We start from the raw sequence: 17,332 nt of genomic DNA, 5'->3' as shown, positions 1-17,332 counted from the left end.
TCTTTGCTGGTCGGAGTGTGGCTCGCGGATCCCTCGTAAGGGGACCCCCCCCCACCCCCCCCCCCCTCCCCCCTTCCCGCATTTCCCCAGGAAAAAAGGAAGGGATTTCAGGCAGAATGAAGTACGGCTCGCGGTTTGGCAGCCTTGTACCTCCATACGTACTGTCGTACAGCTTTGTGCACTCATACGTACAGTCAGATTCTAAACAAAATTTAAACTTGCCCCCCCCCCCCCCCCCCCCCGCCCCCTCGTGGCTCTTAGAAGTTTCGTGGTTTCGTTTGCGGCTCTTAGGCCTGGTCGGCATGGCCACCCCTGCTCTATACTGATTTTGTTTTGCACGACCAAGAGGAAAATTCTGTGCTGTCGGACTCGTGGGACAGAACCATTTGAGAAATGTAACCCATAGAGAAAGTTAAATGCAAAATCGTTCAGAACGGAGGTGCAATTTCTCCAATAGAAAGGATGTACAGCAGCGTCACACAATTACCAGCACAGGGTGTGTGTTTTTTTTTCTTTAAAGTATTTTCGCTAGCCTATCCTGAGCCCTGTTGGTTAATCGCGGCTGAAAGTAGCTGTTTCGTTCTGTGAGCTCAATGTGCACACAGTATATGAGGTCAATAATTGGATTTCATAAAGTTCGAACCGACGAACCAGAAAGCTGGCAGTGCCTCATGACCTGCTACGTATCAGCAACATAGTTTCAAAACCAAAAGTTAACACGGGTTCCATGTGAAAAGGGAAGATTCCTCATATGTAATAAATCGAGCGGTCTCACAGTGGAAACCCCTGTCTGTTATCGTGCAAAATATTGAACATAATAAAATATATAAATAGGGTGGTAAAGACACACACAGAGTCTGCTTGATATGATAGTCAGTGGCGTTTTAATGAATCACCTCGTAACACAAGCGGTGGGCACCAATGTCGGTATAATTGTTCAAACAATTAAACATGGACATTTCAATCACAGATTGGGGCACTGAGAGGTTACACGGGCTTGCAGTGTAATCACTACAGATGTACTGCTGTCGACACAAGAGGAAGTCTGTTAAAAAACATATTTTGTTATGTTATGTGCAAACTTTACCTAGCATGCAAGCTACCGAGCTATTTCGACATCACCGTAAAATCAGAGGAAGTACAAAAAAAATGCTTAGCCTAAAGTTGGACTGGAAAGAAACACCAGTGGTACAAATCATATTTTACTTTGACATCCCATCATAAGGTTTCGAAATAATTAAAATAACACTCGAAGGTTTCCCTGCGTAAAAGACCTGGAAAACACCAGTGACGCTGGCAGTACGCCGTTTCCACTGGCCTGAGATAAACAAGATCCGGAAACGACAGCAATTCAACATGTTTTCAAAACCCCTACCCCAAGCTTTCCCAAGAATCTCGGCTCTCTCCAAAAGCCGCCCCTCACTCTCCATGAATTCTCCGTAATCACAGTTTGTCCCGGAGGTCAAAGGCCAGATAGCAAAACGAGATAAGATCGCCCAACCAGTCATGAACTTGAACGCCAGACACGACACATCGCGAGCAACACAACAGAAATCTTCTGCAAACTGACTCAATTTACACTATGGCGTCAGCGGCGCCGTCTGCTAAGCTTTCGAGCCGTCTGGAACACTTCCAGAAAGCAGTTAGTGGCCAAAATGGGGGCACCCCGTCTATGTACAAAAGCAGGATGTGTGGCTATCTGCTCCCCCCTCCCTTCCCTCCTTCAGTAAATTACATCACACACAATGTTGCTTCTATCTCAAAAGAGCTCTTTCATGCCTGCAGTTGAGCCCCAGGGATCGTTAGTCGTCGACAGGAGGAACTCGTGGAAAGCCAAACAGACTAGCTTGTGTCTCTAGGAGGGGGAACTCGTCTGAGTGTGACTAGGTTGTCTGCCTCTGCAGTACACACAGGAGAGATTCTACAGAACCAAGCACAAACAGTCGGTAGTCGACGTCAAACAAACATACAAGCAAAGGCTACAAGGAACGAGCTGTCGAAGATAGTCAAACGGTCAGCAGATTCCGGTTCCATACTAACACAACATGTCAATTGTAAACTCACCCCTACATGGCATTGACCCCTTTAAAAAATCACATGCTTCTCCTAAAGGTTTCGAAAACAGTGTAACAAGCTGGGCAAGCCAATACCGCTAAACATGCACTTTCATAAGCCCATACTGGTAGCTATGGAAATGCACATGTTATTGTTATGGAAGTGTTCATTTTATAAGATGTGGACTTGCCAGCTCGAAGGCATCTTTAACACTGAAGTTAAAGTAACTAGGCAGGTGAGCTGGTTAAGGATAGACATAGTAACCCTGTGTAGTATTTTCGGTTCTACTGGAAGGCATAATTTTCAAAGGGGTCTATGCAGTACAGATCTTCCTCTAGCTACCTATACAAACTCCTTGAGGACTCCATTCCAAAATTATTGTCCAAGCTCCTCATTTACTTATTATACTACAAAACCTTTTGGAGTTCTTGGACAGAGCACAAATGTGAATGTTATTCCAAATACACATTCTGACTGTGTTCTCCTTCCATAAGGGCTTCAAACAGCCGACACTGTTTTCCAAATGGTTACAAACACTGCTTTAAACGAAAAAAAAACAAATAAAACAAAAACTTACAAACATAATGAAAATATTCTGCCAGCCCAGAAGGCCTACTAAGGCATAGGTGCAAAGGTGGCACTATATGCAAAGGTGGCACTGTCACAATGAGCTGAAAAGCATGCTGATGGCAGTAGGTGTGTGTAAATGAAGAATAACAAAACAGGAGCAAGACAATGTATGCACATCTCTTTCAACATGTGAAAGAGGTGTACACGTACCTATTTCTTCACATCCCTAGCAGCAGCACACTAGCCCCGGTGTCTCTTTCCAATCAATGCATCGGGCGCAGTGCATTATCATTAGGGTCCTTGTGTTTTTGGTTTATCCCAAGAAACCCTGTAAGGTATCCCCTCATCTGGCCTTATCAAAGTCAGGGAAAACCGAAAAACCCCAAACTAAAACTGTGTTTGAATGAAAAAAATAAAAAAAAAAATGTTTACAGGAAGAAATATTTATCTAAAGCTTTATTTCGTGTAGACTCGTTATGCAGCCCACTCTGGACTGTTTGGGGAGCGGGTTTTTTCGTCAGGAAAAACACCAGTTATCTGGGTTTTTTGTTTTGTTCCCCCATCGGTACCTGGATGACGTTTCTCAAGTATTTGGGTAACGCACGTGCTCCCCGAGTGTTGGAAAAGCCCACGTCCGTGTCGAGTTTTCAACGTAAGCCCAGCTCCATTAATACCAAATGCTCATCAGACAACAAAGATAGATACCAAAAAACATTGAATGTGTAGGTAAAAATAAACGCCCTAACAAAGCGCACACAAATTAGAAGGCAAATAAACCCCGGAAATATGGAGCCCTAATTATGATGCCAGAATCTGGACGACGAGAGCATAAATACAGCTTCCACTTTAGGGGGCTATCGCCCATGAAGTCATTGAATCCCGGGAAAGTAGTGCCATTGTGTTTGCTGCCTTCTAGTGGGACACAAACAATACTAACATATAGAAAACAAAAACCTCACGAAGCGAGTGGTTGAAAGATATTTGCTGCCATGGAAATTGCCGTCTTGGTTCTTTAAAATCCTCATAGCTTCGTGAGGGTGCATTCCAAACCAGCTGCGCCTAGATCGGGATGCTGTATCATCCTACTAAAAGTGTTCCTTTCAGATTGCAGTGTCTTTGCCACTATATATTCAATCGACTTGTCAACATGGCTTATCTCCCGTGGGGCATGATTTTGGCCACTGCGAGAGCAAATTGTAATTTGCCTCTTGCAGAGCGAGTGAAGAAGGCAGTTCGGCTGCTACGAAGCACCATTCACGGACGGAAATAAAACAGGAAAGCATCATACATTGTCTGCTAACAGACTGCTTAAAATATTTCCTATGAACCGAATGCCGCGAAAAAGTGAGGTCGGACGCAGGCTGACAATGCAATCAGTTTCAGATCTAACAAAAGTCTTGTGCACGAGGAATGTCTGTGAAACAATCTGTTGCCACAATTTTGGTTCAATGCATCCAAACTGGAGAGGTCAAGGTGCAAATTATTCATCCCATGGGCCCAAACGTCGAACGTGTGGGGACCTTGACGTCACTTTCCAAGCCTCCAGTGACATTAGTTACCCAAGCCACTCACTTCGAAAACAAGATGTGTGCATACACTGAACCTAGCGGAAACAACAGGCTCCTGTAAATTAAAATAACAAGAACGATTGGCAAAGGTTAGCATTATGTTGCAATCTGAAGAGCAAGCTTTCACCAAGCACGGCAATGCAGCTTTATTCTACAGCAGCAATGGCACTGAACCTAGCTGTGCAAGTGTAGTAACTGGATATCCTGCCTCTGCAGCAAGTACATGTGTGGTTGCACAACTATATTTTACCCCTACCAGCACGCTCTTCATTCCAAGTAGACCTTCCTGCTCTCTGTAATTCTCGTTCATTCCGGTTTTGCCTATGCCATCTGAGTCAAATAGGTATTTAATGTTTTTTGGTTCCAGGCCTGCACCCCAAAACACTGGTCATGGTGCGCAGATCTGAAATGACGATACACCAAATGTAATCAGACATCTTCACTACTGACACAGCATGACCAAAGATGGCATGACACCATTTGTTCGCTATGTAACTTTGTTATTTAACTGCCGAAAAAAAAAAAAAAAACTAGTACAACTTGAAGAAATAAGCCCGAGCAAATCAGCAGGTTTGTTTTATCTCGTTACTCAGGGAAAAGCCCAGCTAGACTTTCCATCACTCTTTTTTTAAATACCCGACACACTTAGGTCAATGACTGCGCGTTTGTTGAGGGTATAAACATCCGGAAGACGTATCTACCTGCGCGCACGATAAAGCCAATTGTGAACGAAACGCGTCAGGTTAGTTTTCACGCTCGGAGATGGCGCCTGTTTGCGGGACCGGTTCCTTCGCCCGCGCGTCCTCTTTCCCAAATGCGCACGCGGACGCGTTGATGACGTCACGCGCTTCGACAGCTCGTTCCAGAAGACCGAACAAAACACACAAACCGCAAAAAGAAAAGAAAAAAGAGGGCGACTCTTTTTTACACCTGTGCGAGGCAGTGGCGGTGCCGCCGAGGCGTGTGGCGGGGACGAGCGCCGGTCACACAATGCTCGACACAACGACGAAATGACGCGACGCACTGCCCTCGATAGCCGTGTCGTCGGGCTTAACCGGCCCCCGCAACTCTAAAAATAGAAGGTTACCGTGGGCCCTGACGTCCTTACGGTCTCACTAACGACCCGCATAAAAGAAAAAAACGGTGCGTAAGAAACTCGGTGTCGCGGAAAACATTTTCGGGCAGGGCACCCCCCTAAACGCTACCGGCGACCACCATCAAACGTCGCTCAACGAAACACGTCGAAGGCGGATCGAACATCCCGAACCACACACGGCGACGCCTCGCCCTACCGCAATTACCTCTTCTTTTTGGCTTGCTTGGCGAGTCGCTTTCGCTTGACAATCATGTCGTAAAGAGCTTCTAGTCCGTCGTCCAAACCCTCGCCGATGATGGCGCAGGCGGGCTGCACGTGCCAGAGGTGTCCGGCGCCGAGTTCGTGCAGCCCCAACACACGCTCGATCTCGCGGGGCTCCTTGGCTCCCGGGAGGTCTTGCTTGTTCGCCAGCACGAGCACAGGCACGCCCGAATTCTCGCGGGCCACTCGAAGCAACTCCATGCGGGCTTCCTCCATCCGTTCCTCGTCGACGCTGTCCAGCACAAACACGATCCCGTCAGTGCAGCGGGTGTAGGACCGCCACAGCGGCCGGAGCTTGTCCTGGCCGCCGACGTCCCAGATCAGGAAACTGGTGCCTTTGGCTTTGCCGCAGGTGCCTTTGATCTTCTCGCAGTTGAAGCCGATCGTGGGCACCGTGTTCAGGTACTGGTCGAACTTGAGCCGGTACAGGGCGGTCGTCTTACCGGCGGAGTCGAGACCCAGCATGACGACGTGCAGGGACTGGTTCGGCGGGAGGCTGTCGAGAAGGGACGCTCCTTTGCCCATTGCGGAGCCCATGGCAACTCGACAGGCCTACGGCGTCGGACGCTCCGTAGGGCTAACATCGTCGCTGGGGGTCGTCGGCGGTCGCATCACGGTGTATCCGAGGCAGGGTTCGGCGCGTTGTGGGGTCCGGGGAGGCGGTACGGACGTGCTTCAGAGCGTCGTGAGGACGCTAGACGCCTCGACGGTCTCGACGCCAAGCAATCGCATCCCGACGGACGACCGAGATGCACAATACAAAGATACAACCTGCCAGTTTGGCGAGCGCGGAGGAGGGCGCTGCGGGGCGGCTAGTAGAGTTATTTAGTGGTGCGCTGCGCCTCCTAATCGGAAGACTAAATGCGACAAACTTCCGCTAGGGAACTCGTGGCGCTGTCGTCGCTAAAGATAAATAAAATAAATGCTAATGATTAGATTTTAAAAAATGTAAGTGCTCGTCAATTTTTGTTTTTGTTTTCTAAAACCTTACCGCTGTCTGTATAAAACTTCCGCATACTTTGCGCCGCAGATAGCAAATAATATAAATTGTTTTGTTCAGGCGAGAGAGACGTGGTGAGAGAGAGTGCAATAAACCGGCCCCCCTAAAATAAACCGGCCCCCCGATGAAAATAATCCCTCGAGAAGGGGAACAAGAGGGACAAAGGCATTATAATTACCCCCTTTTAACCTATGCTTGAACCCAGCTCCCTGGAGCGTGGTCACACGGCGAAAGAAAAATGTTTGACTGGTCCAGTGAATGCGTGGCCTCCATTGCACTGTCAGCTTAGGGGTAAATACTGTGGTTTGCTCGCAATAGAAGAAAAAGTGCCGGCATTAAAACAAACTATGCGTGTAAAAGAAAAAAAAAAAAAATATATATATATATATATATATATATATATATATATATATATATATATATATATATATATATCGTTTTACAGTTTTTTGTTGTTTTTTTCACCGCAAAAATAAGCTATGCATCAACGTACGCTCGTTCACAGCCCAAATGTCCCGCTAACTGTCTAAACTAGATGCCCTAGTTTCAGAATTAACCGTTTTCCCAGTTCTGAAAGTTCCAATGGGATAAAGAGTCCGTTTTCGCCAGTTTTTGGTAACTGGCTGCATGCATTCAGCTGCATGCATTCGAGAGGTCCATCGGCCGCCATTTTTTCATCAAATTTCAGATTTTTAATTTTTTTTTTTTTTATAATTCTTGAATAAGATAACGGTTAGTTCTGAAACTTCGGCATCTGTTTCGCACCGCTAGAGCTACATTTGGGCAACGAATAAACGTTCGGCAACACTTTTTTTTTTTTTGTAGTAAAAAAAGAAATGTATTTTTTTTTTTTTGTGGCAAGAAGGGAGGGCACACCCTGTACGATGCTGCATACTTGGGAATTTTACTTCTGCAATTTAATGTTTTTTTTTTGTTGTTTTCTTTATTTCTATCTGCACTTCATTACTCTCGACGAAAAGTAATTCCTGTTGTACTTTCATTTCATGCTCAGTAAGTGCAAAATAGCAATTACAATTACTAATCCCTCGAAAGTTGGTCGTATCACAGTTTCGTTTTAAAGAATTCTCATTGTCCTTCTGTAAATAAATAAAAAAAAAATTTAAAAAAAATATATTTTTTAATGATGATTGTTAGTGTCATGTAAAAGCTCATGGCAGCTACCAGAACCTCGTGGAAGTGGCCACAACATTTTTGCTCGCGGTGCAAGATAATTTAATTAACAATATCAACTCCCCTCCCCCCCCCCCCCCCCCCAAAAAAAAAAAAGAAAAAAAAAAAAGCAGCGCTTTGATTTTTGCGGTTTTTTGGTGCTGCATGATTATCGTCATCGGGTAATAGCATGGGCTGTGGTCGGTCTTACGGTGAAGCTCATCTCTCTGACGTCACGCCACTACGGTGGCGCTGCTGTCGGTACAGGGCATGCGTAGATGGTTCGCCTCGCGCGAATCTGGTTTCTGCGCCTGCGCAGTGCCCACACCCGGTGTGGGCAAGCGCGGTCTTGTTTTGTAAACAGTGTGTTGGTCAGTAGCGCTGACATACTTCCCCACGGAACCGAGGCGGGTGTCGCGCTCACTGTTGACGTCGCGTACATCCCTCGGCAGATGTTTACCCGTGCCAATAGACCAAGATTATGATGATGATGATGACGATGAACTTGCAGCTGTTCCCTTTGTATCGGGCGGACTCAATTCATCGTGTCCAAACCTTGGAAGGGGGGGGGGGGGGGGGGGGTTCTTCTTCCCGTGGCATCTAGAGTACCCACGATATCAATCATCAAATTTCCACCATATTGGGGAGGGGGGGGGGGGGTTGGGTATTTGCTATGTTAAAATTTTGAAAAACTCAAGTCGCCTCTAATTTTGCTAAAGAAGAAACTCTACATGATTTATCAAATAGTGGATTTATTCAGATACTGTCTTAAATTTTGATCTTGTTCAAGGAGCTATTTATGGCATCAAAATTAAATAGGAAGAACCAAACATGTTGATTTTGATTATCAACAAAAAATTTAATTTCTCAAAATAATCATATTCACTACCATGAACAACACAATGTCTTATAAAAAATGTATGCAAATTTAAAGGCACATTGAGGAAGGTTCCTTTTGAATGCTTTCTAATATTTTTTTTGTAAAGTAACGGTGAAGTAACGGTGTTACTTTAGCGAAGTAACTGTAACTGTAACACAGTTACTTTTTTGCCCGAGTAACCATAACAGTAACACTCTTACATTTTATGAGTAACCTACCTATGACAGGACCAACATGTTTCGCACGCTTCGCAAAATTCGAATTCCAAACGTACATACCGGAAATTGGACACTTTAACGTAGTTTCGCAAAAAGTAGTCTTTTTTTCTTTTTTTCAAAGCTCAACTCGAAGGCAGTAAGATATTAAAAATAAGGCAAAAACAGATGTCGTATATTTCCTAAGCCCTATACCAGGCGTTCGTTGTCTGCACACTGATTTGTGAGTTCGCTGCCCTGTGGTTATTATTGATATATTTCGTAAATCTATCAATTCGGTGTTTGTGGAGAATAACCGTAACTTAACCAGCACGCTCCATTTCCACGAATCAATTCGCCTTTTGCGTTGCGCTGTGGCGCCATCTCACGGACGCGACGAGAAACAATATGGTTGGCCTCCAAGTGCAGGCGGCGCACGGTCAGTCAGATCTTGCAAAAGGCGAATTAACGCGATGATCTTGCTCATCGCCAGCATCTAATATTATTGGCGTTTTTGCGTTCAGCGAGCGACCCGTCAGCCCAGCTCATGAACCGGCGTGCAGACGACCAACAGGCATGGTATATATCTTAGTAACAGTAGCACAAACACAAGGGAGGAAGAACGTAGAGACAGGACTGGCGTTTAATCCCAAGTGAGAGAAAGACAGAGAATAAGTACTGACATTGAGTACTGACACATACACATGAAGAAGTACTAACAAACGTCAGTACTTCTTTTCTTTATCTCACTTAGTATTAAACGCCAGTCCTGTCTCTATGTTCTTCCTCCCTTATCTTTGTGCTAATTTTACCAAGATGTGTAGCCAACTAGACCACCAGATGATTTTAAGGCATCGTATATAGTTGATAGGAAATACAAGACCTCCGATTTTGCTTTATTTTTAACATTTGACTACCTTCGAGTTGAACTCTAGAAACTTTGACAAAAAACTTCTGGCGAAACTTCTTGCGAAACTTCGTTCGTGTGCCCAATCTCATGTAAATATTTTGAAATACAAATTTTGGCGAGGTGTGCCAATTGTGTTGCTCCTGCTGCGCCAGGGCTCACACAGTCGAGCTCTGTCCTTGGGGAAGGGGTTCATGCTCCCAGCCTTGATTGCGGTATCTCAAGGTGAGACGATAGTCATTAGGGTAACCAAAGTTGTCAGCGGTATTGCGCGAATTGTTGTAACTTAAAAACAGTTTTTGCGTCAGATTATTTGCCAGAACCCCGAGCAGCATAAGTTACGTAACACAAGAGAAGACCGGCAACAGCGGAGGCAGAAACATGACCTGCTGAAGTCCCACTGAGACCGGCGAAATGTCGAAATCGTGCAGAAAAAAAAAAAAAAAAAATAGTAGAAAACCTTATATGCAGACACCAGAATAAGAAATGCACCACACGCGCAAAACGTCAAATATAACACAAGAAACAAAAACCGCAAGTGAGCAAAAAAATATAAAAATATATGACCGGGCAGACACATAAGCCGAAGAAAAAAAACACAATTTTTCCCGGTTTGGTAGAGTGACCGCAATGTAATGACAATTACCGTATATATGCGCCCTCCTAAGGAAAAGAAAAACGATATGCAGAGATAAAAAAAAAAAAAGGTCTAACTGAGATGCGTTCCACATTCGTATAATGAACGCGAGGTGCACCGCGTAGTTTTCCAGGCACCTCACGTATCACGACGAATGTGACACCTGACCACGGCGTGGCCGGCGGCACCTCAAAAGGCCCTTCTTTGTTTTGTTTTCTTTTTCTCCCGCAGACCAGGAAGTCGCACTGTTTGCTTTATTTTTGAGACCTGGAAGCTTCCTGATCTCTCTCTCTCTTCCCCCCTCCTTGTTTGGGTTTTTCTTTCTCCTTCTGGAGTTGGGTGCCCGCTAGGGCAATAGTTCTGTTACCCGAGGCAGTAAGGGGCGCACCGCTCCGGACCTGCTTTTTCGGCCAAACGGAATGCGCTTGCAGGTTCCCCCTCCCCCCCCTCTCCCCCCTGCCTCGGTGGTATTCCTCTCACCCTCGAGAGGAGAAGGAAGTAAATCAACATCGTGTTCTCTCTTGCTCGTAATTCTCTGCAAAGTTCTAGGAAAATTTTATATCGAATTTCACTCTGTTCATTTATTTTCAACTGGATTAGGTCCACAATGCTAACGCGAAATCCGACTGAGACACTTTATTAAACATACCATTACCTGCCAGAACTCAATTATATCACTTGAACTGATGTGCATTACAGCGTCACTGCATCGCGTACTTTGGGTGGATTATTTTGGAAGTGAAAGTGAAGTTACAGTTGCAGCTTTTCGCTCAGAAAGTAGTTAATTAAATTTAGAAATGCTAGCACGCAAAACGTAATCGATAAAAAAGTTATGAATTTCATTTGAAAAGTAAGGCGATTGCTTCGCAATTATTTTTCTTTCAGACCTACCGCGTCAATTGCGTGGATGTGATAGCATTTTCTCCTTGGATCTGTTCGTTTTACTATTTGAGCGCAAAGGGCTCATTCTACGACGTTTTACATTAGCTATGGCAAAAACATTTCAACCTAGAAGTTATCGAAAATAAAGATAAAAGAGCCAGCAGCCTAAGGAACCGCATGATCGAGACCCCCTATGGAGTGATGCGCACTGTGGTGGCGTACGATTAATGGTATGGTCAGCGGCCAAGCGTGTACGTATACAGCAGCTCCGAGCACATGGGGCGAATGCTCGCGATGCAGGACTCCCAGGCATCCCTGGGTTCAATCGCCACCCGTGCGTTTTCGATCTGAAAGGTCATTCGTTGCGCCGGGCCTGCGTTCGTGTCATCATTCCTGTGCTGAAATTTGACGTTGGTGTGCCGGGGCGGGTATCGAAAGAGTCCCATTGGAAAACGAAAAAAAAAAAAAAAAATGCTATTTTTTAAGAGATCGTCGACGCACATAAAGACTCCAGGCTGGAAGTGATGCTGTACCTGCTAAATTTATCATTTACAGCGGAGACACCTAGTGCCCATTTGAACTGGGATTCCCGACGTGTAAACGTTTTAAATTCCAAGTATGATCAGTTTCTTTTTTTCTTTTCTTTTTCTATTGTCGCGAAGATTGCTGGTGTTTTTTTTTTATCGTAGCTGCACGAACGAAGTAAAAGCTGTCTAACGATGTTAGAAGGCACCGAAAGCGTCTAATGAATGCCGAAACGCCTAATTGTTCCGGAAATCGCTGACAGGAGCCGTAATAAGAATATTCAACGAACACCTCACGCCCAAATCACATTCGGTTGTTTCTCTCGTCCTGTCTGCAGCGCGCGGGAATAAGGGAATTGTATCTCATCCTTAGTTAAAATGCTTAATGGGCGCGGTAATGTTATTATTTACTGAGTTCATGTTGAAGCATTCTATAATTTCTCTAGCAAACCTGTTCCTGTACCATCCCAAGATTCTCGCTTGCTCGAAACTCGGAATACAGCCACTTGCACTGTTGGAACGAATGTCAATAAGGTGAAAACAGTCTGCCGAATCTTTTGAAACTTCCACGTGGTGCTCGCGGAGTAAGTAGTTAATGCACCTGCCGCGCATGCCCTATGTATAGTTTACCACACCCCGAAAAAAAAGTATAAACCTTGTTCTTCGCATGGGGGGGAACTTATTGGCATGCTTGACTGTGCATCCTTGAGGCTTCTCGCTCGAGTTCACTTTTTGGAATCCGGCAGGAAAACGCCACGTTGGTGTAGCACCTGGAAGCAATGGCTTTTCGCCGATGCGCTGAATTAGGAACGCATGGGACGAACGGCAAAACGAGCCCGCTTCTTGCTTCTAGTTGTAGTGTTTTGCCGGTGACGGCCAAAAAGGATTCTCTGCAAGGCGGCTTTCAGAAGATACACTGGATAACACGCATTGACAAGCCTCTGATGCTGTAAATGGAAGCTTCTTTCAGGGAGGTGCGGCATGATTTTGTAAAAAAGGAGGAGAAAAGATACTTGACGATGGCAAGTGTACCCCGTTTTCAACAAAAACAATTTGGTTACCTTTGCAAGTATTCAAATCAGTTACTGTCTTCCCCTTCCCTTTCCTAATGGCGCCCCTTGTACGAATTTTCTGCCAAGGAATCCTCGAACCATGTCTCCGACGGTATGATGGTTTACCAAAAATGGTATAAATAAACAAAAATGGCTTATAATTGGGTGATTCTAATCCACTAATGGAGCAGAATGAAAAGCCCCGTCTCCAGAAAAATCTGTCGTTTTGAAAATCTTAATCGGGGGGAGTGCAACGATTTCAGAACTTCGGCTTAACGTTTGCGGAAGTTGCCTTCCGGGACATCTAAACTAAAGAACAGAAAACCGATGTCGCGCCTGCGTGTCCTAGTTGTTGTGTAAAAAAAAAAAAAAAAATATTGGCATTTCGGGCATCCCCTCAACTCACTCCCAGTCTTCAGGGTCACACCTGGTCCCCCCTCCTAGTGACATAATTTGGGGGGTGCCGTGCAGGCTTCCCGTGTGCTCTCTCGGAGGACGCTTCCTCTCCTTCTCTCTGCTGACATTAGCGGGCATTATGCTGCAGCTCAGAGCCCAGCGAGGTCACGTAATCTTTTCGCCGTAGTTCCTTCGGCTGCCACTCGCGGCTTGCAAGGGGGGGGGTGGGGGGGGTGGGGGGGGGGTGGGGGAGGGGGGGGGGGAAGCTCGACTTTTGTTTTGCGATTATGCAGCGGATTCGCCAGATTCTTTATGAAGGAGATGTTTTTTTCTACCCTCCGCGGACACGATAAACGAGCGTAAAGAATGACGAGATGCAGATTCATTTAGTCTTAAAATCGTTGCACCCCCTTTAAAAAATCGGAAAAGGTGACGGTTCTTTGTATCAAGTAACTGCCAATTACTTTTCTTCTCATGTAATCGAGTAATCTAATTGAATACTTTTTGTCCAAGAGTAATTGTAATTGGAATCGATTGCTTTTTCGAGTAACGTGTGCAAGACTGCTGTAGTGTATCCTGACCACGACTTGCTGTAATCCTACTGTAGGTCGTAGACTACAGTAAGACTAGAGTAGGTCGTGATCCTGACAATGGAAGACATGTCCCTATGCCAGCTATCATCATCATACCATTTGGAGCCGCCATATTGGGAGTTGGGGAGGGTGGGGGTCGCATCTTCCAGCTATGGACGAGGCGCATCCTCATTTAACTCGGTTTTCATGATATGCGGGGAATGTACTTGTGCATTCAATGTCTGCCTGCTTAGTTTTGGTTCATACAAGAAAAAAAAGACGGACACGAAATTCTGAAAAAAAGAATTGTCAGCAACCAGGTCGCAAGACTCGTCACTCCAACAGTGGACTGCTGGGCCATCCAGGTCAGTGAACGGTCTTTATCGAAACCGCTGCGTGAAGGGTTCTCGTACTGGATTTGCATTAGATGAAGGTATTTTACACCTACCGTTCCCACTTTGCCAAGGCCCTTGTCTCTCGGGCAAAACTATCAGTATACGGAACCCCCCCCCCCCCCCCCCCCCCCCCCCGCCTCGGTGGACGCCAGCGGCCCAGGTTTTAAAGGTGATGAAGCAATGGTGAGGGTGCAGGCTAGCTGGTGTAAATTGAGCATAGTTGTAACCCGAGACTGGGGATACGGACAAGGGACAAAACACAGAACATGTAATCGTCCCTGTCGTTCTGTGTTTTGTCCCTTGTCCGTATCCCCAGTCTCGGGTTACAACTATGCTCAATTTAAAGGTGAGTTTCCCAACTGAGTGTTCTAGTAACGTTGACTCAAAATCACTTGCGGTAATTGGGCGTTGACAGCGTCCCTTAGCCAGTATGGGGAACTATAGCTTTTTATTTGTTTTCATTTAAACTGTTTCAATAGTACAAGTTGATCACGAAAACATTCAGAACCGCCCATAATCATGAATTTATACGGTAAGACAAAATCTAGCAGTGGCCGGTAGCCACCGTTAGGCCGTTAGCCGTCACGAGTTCACTGCCCTGGGCCCCGCTCGACCGAACTTCCAAGCCACGTTTTTAAACTTTAGTTACCTCAGCGGTCGCGCTGTCGGTGATCGCTCTGCGACTATCTATTTCTAGACGGCATTTTTCTTCGGCTAAAGCCTCGCTTGGTTTTTAATTTGAAGTGCGTTTCCGAAACATGATGCAAATTTGTTCCGATGGGGTCTCCCCGGGCAGAAGCTGACAAGTCGACGACTCATTTGACCGATTAGGATTCTGCTCCAAGTTCATTATCGGTAGGTGCATACAACTTTTAAAATGTTCGTGTTGCCTTCTGCGCAAAGCCAGACACGAGTATGTTTTCTAAAAAAGGTGTTAACCGGACGAGCCGGTTAGCATTTTTTACTATATACGTGCTGCGTACGGGACGTGTCTGGAAGACGCGACTCGGACGTAATCAATTACTATTATTCACGCTTTATGATATCTGCACAACTTCCATGGAACGAAGGTTTCACACCACTTTACTGGCTGAATAAAAATTTAAAAAATCCATGGCGAATTTTGTTATACATTAACGAGCTTGAGTTTTGCTAGTCTGCAAAATAGTAATAAAACTAGCAAATATTACACGCTTAGAAAAACAAAAAGAAATCCACACCACTCTGAAAAATGAATTGACTTGTTATTATATTTACATGCTCGGCAGAGAAGTTGACATACCTCTGATACCCGTGCCACACGGGTAACTCGAATGCCATTTACATGCGAATGACATTTGTGTGATGGAGAATCAGCTTGCAACCTGTAGCGCGTGGAATGTGCTAACCCCGAGTGTCGCGCGCTGATTGGTCGTCCGCTCAAATGTCATTCGTTGTAAATGGCATTCGAGTTGCCCGTATGGCACGGGTATGAGTAGGCTTATAACCCAGTGTACCTCTAAAGAAATCGAATGCCGAGCTACCTCTAAAGACAGCGTATCTCAAATCTGTCAGTTTCTGAGATTCACATCGGCACTCTCTCGTCGGGGTTTCTTGTGGGCATGGAACGGGAAGTACAGGGTGTCACAAAAGAAAATTTACACGTTCTTTTTTACCCCAAAAATAAACTAGGCATTACCGAACGCTCATTCTCCGCCCAGAGAATAGCGCTAGAGGTCACAACCAGATGCCAAAGTTTCAGCCCGATCCGATAACTTAATCAAAAGTTAAAAGTAATTTTCTGAAAATTTCAATGGGAAAATGGAGCCCATTTTTGCCTGTTTTCGGTTTCTGGTGCCCATAGAGCCCCATGTATTCGAAAACTCCGTCGGCCGCCATTTTCCCATTGAACTTTTCAGAAAATCACTTATAACTTTTGATTCAGATATCGGATCGGGCTGAAACTTTGGCATCTGGTTGTGACCTCTAGCGTGGGCGGAGAATGAGCGTTCGGTGATGCCTAGCTTATTTTTGCGGCGGAAAAGACCGTATGAATTTTCTTTTGTGACACCCTGTACTTCTCGTGGTGATTTTTCGAATCACTGTCACTGGTGATCGTCATTCAATCCTCGGACTGTCCACGTATAACCACTTCGTAGAAGCACATTTCCGCCACGACTTGACGACGCGCACGAACGGGTAGCGTAGAGCGAAAGTCGGCCAAATCGCGTAGCCGATGTCATCGGCGCTAGAATACACTTTAGCGAATAGAGAACCTGCTATTCTTGAGCGCTAAACTTGAAGAACATCTTTTTATATGGTATTTCTTTTACTTCGCATTCCCGAAGCTCCCCACACAATACCCGCATACCTATACCCGCGCGAGAGGTTCGCGCATGCTCACAATAGTCGAATCTGAGAATTTTGTCGAACTTCTCGGGAAAAGGTCGAAAAAGCCGAACCTAGTCGAACTCGAACCTCGGCTGGTTCGCGACACCACTAGTCAAAACTGTATCACGGCATGCTTGGCAGTTTGTCGTGTCACCTTTCCATGCAATACAATATATACAGAAAGGAAGAGCCGAAATAGCTCAGTTGGGAGAGCGTTAGACTGAAGATCTAAAGGTCCCTGGTTCGATCCCGGGTTTCGGCAGAGCAGGTGGACGTTTTTTACCGCCCGTTTCTAGTTTCTACCTCCTATGGGACGTCATGTATTCAATGGGGTCACATTTTAGGTATCAACAATACGTATTCAGCGTTTTTTCTTTTCTTTCTTACGTTAAACAGTTTTCCAGTTCTTCGGACTTTCTGTTAACTATTTGACTGGTCTATACTCGGTATACGATACAACTTTCTGCCAAGTTAAATTGTCGATGACAATTACCCCACCAGTAAAAGTGCGAGGTCATGTCGCTAGACATTAAAGGGCAACTCCGCTTCATTTTTGGTCTTGAAAAAAAAAAATGTAGTCCTCTTTAGTATCGCCTAGGAAGACCACAACTGAAATCTTACGACGCAGTTCTGTCTAAATGTTTCTTAAAAGGTCCGGCAAACTTTGCAACTCGCCAAGTTGCCGAAATCGGCTGACTTGAGCGGGCGAATTCAGGCGCAACCAACAGCGCAGTCAAGGCTACGGCATGGGCGGAGCCAACATTGAGCTGAATGCCATCTATATGGCCCCCTTTTGCTTGTTT

The 17,332-nt window shown here is 45.5% G+C and overlaps 1 protein-coding gene and 1 non-coding gene across 2 annotated transcripts; one reads left to right on the top strand and one right to left on the bottom strand.

Moving 5' to 3' along the window:
- Nucleotides 1-865: 865 nt before the first annotated feature.
- On the bottom strand, nucleotides 866-6,349 carry LOC121838426 (ADP-ribosylation factor-like protein 4A). Its single transcript, XM_042294694.1, has one exon. The coding sequence runs from the start codon at nucleotides 6,085-6,087 to the stop codon at nucleotides 5,491-5,493; it is 597 nt and encodes a 198-aa protein (XP_042150628.1). The 5' UTR covers nucleotides 6,088-6,349; the 3' UTR covers nucleotides 866-5,490.
- Nucleotides 6,350-16,718: 10,369 nt separating this feature from the next.
- Trnaf-gaa lies at nucleotides 16,719-16,791 on the top strand. Its single transcript has one exon. It is a non-coding gene; the product is annotated as a tRNA-Phe (tRNA).
- Nucleotides 16,792-17,332: the final 541 nt, after the last annotated feature.

Source organism: Ixodes scapularis, unplaced genomic scaffold (genome assembly GCF_016920785.2).
Source record: "Ixodes scapularis isolate PalLabHiFi unplaced genomic scaffold, ASM1692078v2 PGA_scaffold6__148_contigs__length_123643588, whole genome shotgun sequence".
Classification (NCBI taxonomy): Eukaryota; Metazoa; Arthropoda; class Arachnida; order Ixodida; family Ixodidae; genus Ixodes; species Ixodes scapularis.
The sequence above is the reverse complement of the archived record's forward strand: the minus strand, read 5'-3'. Positions and strand labels throughout refer to the sequence as shown.

What these genes read in the sequence shown, in the direction of transcription:
- LOC121838426 (XM_042294694.1), bottom strand. Translation starts at nt 6,087, where the DNA reads ATGGGCTCCGCAATGGGCAAAGGAGCGTCCCTTCTCGACAGCCTCCCG.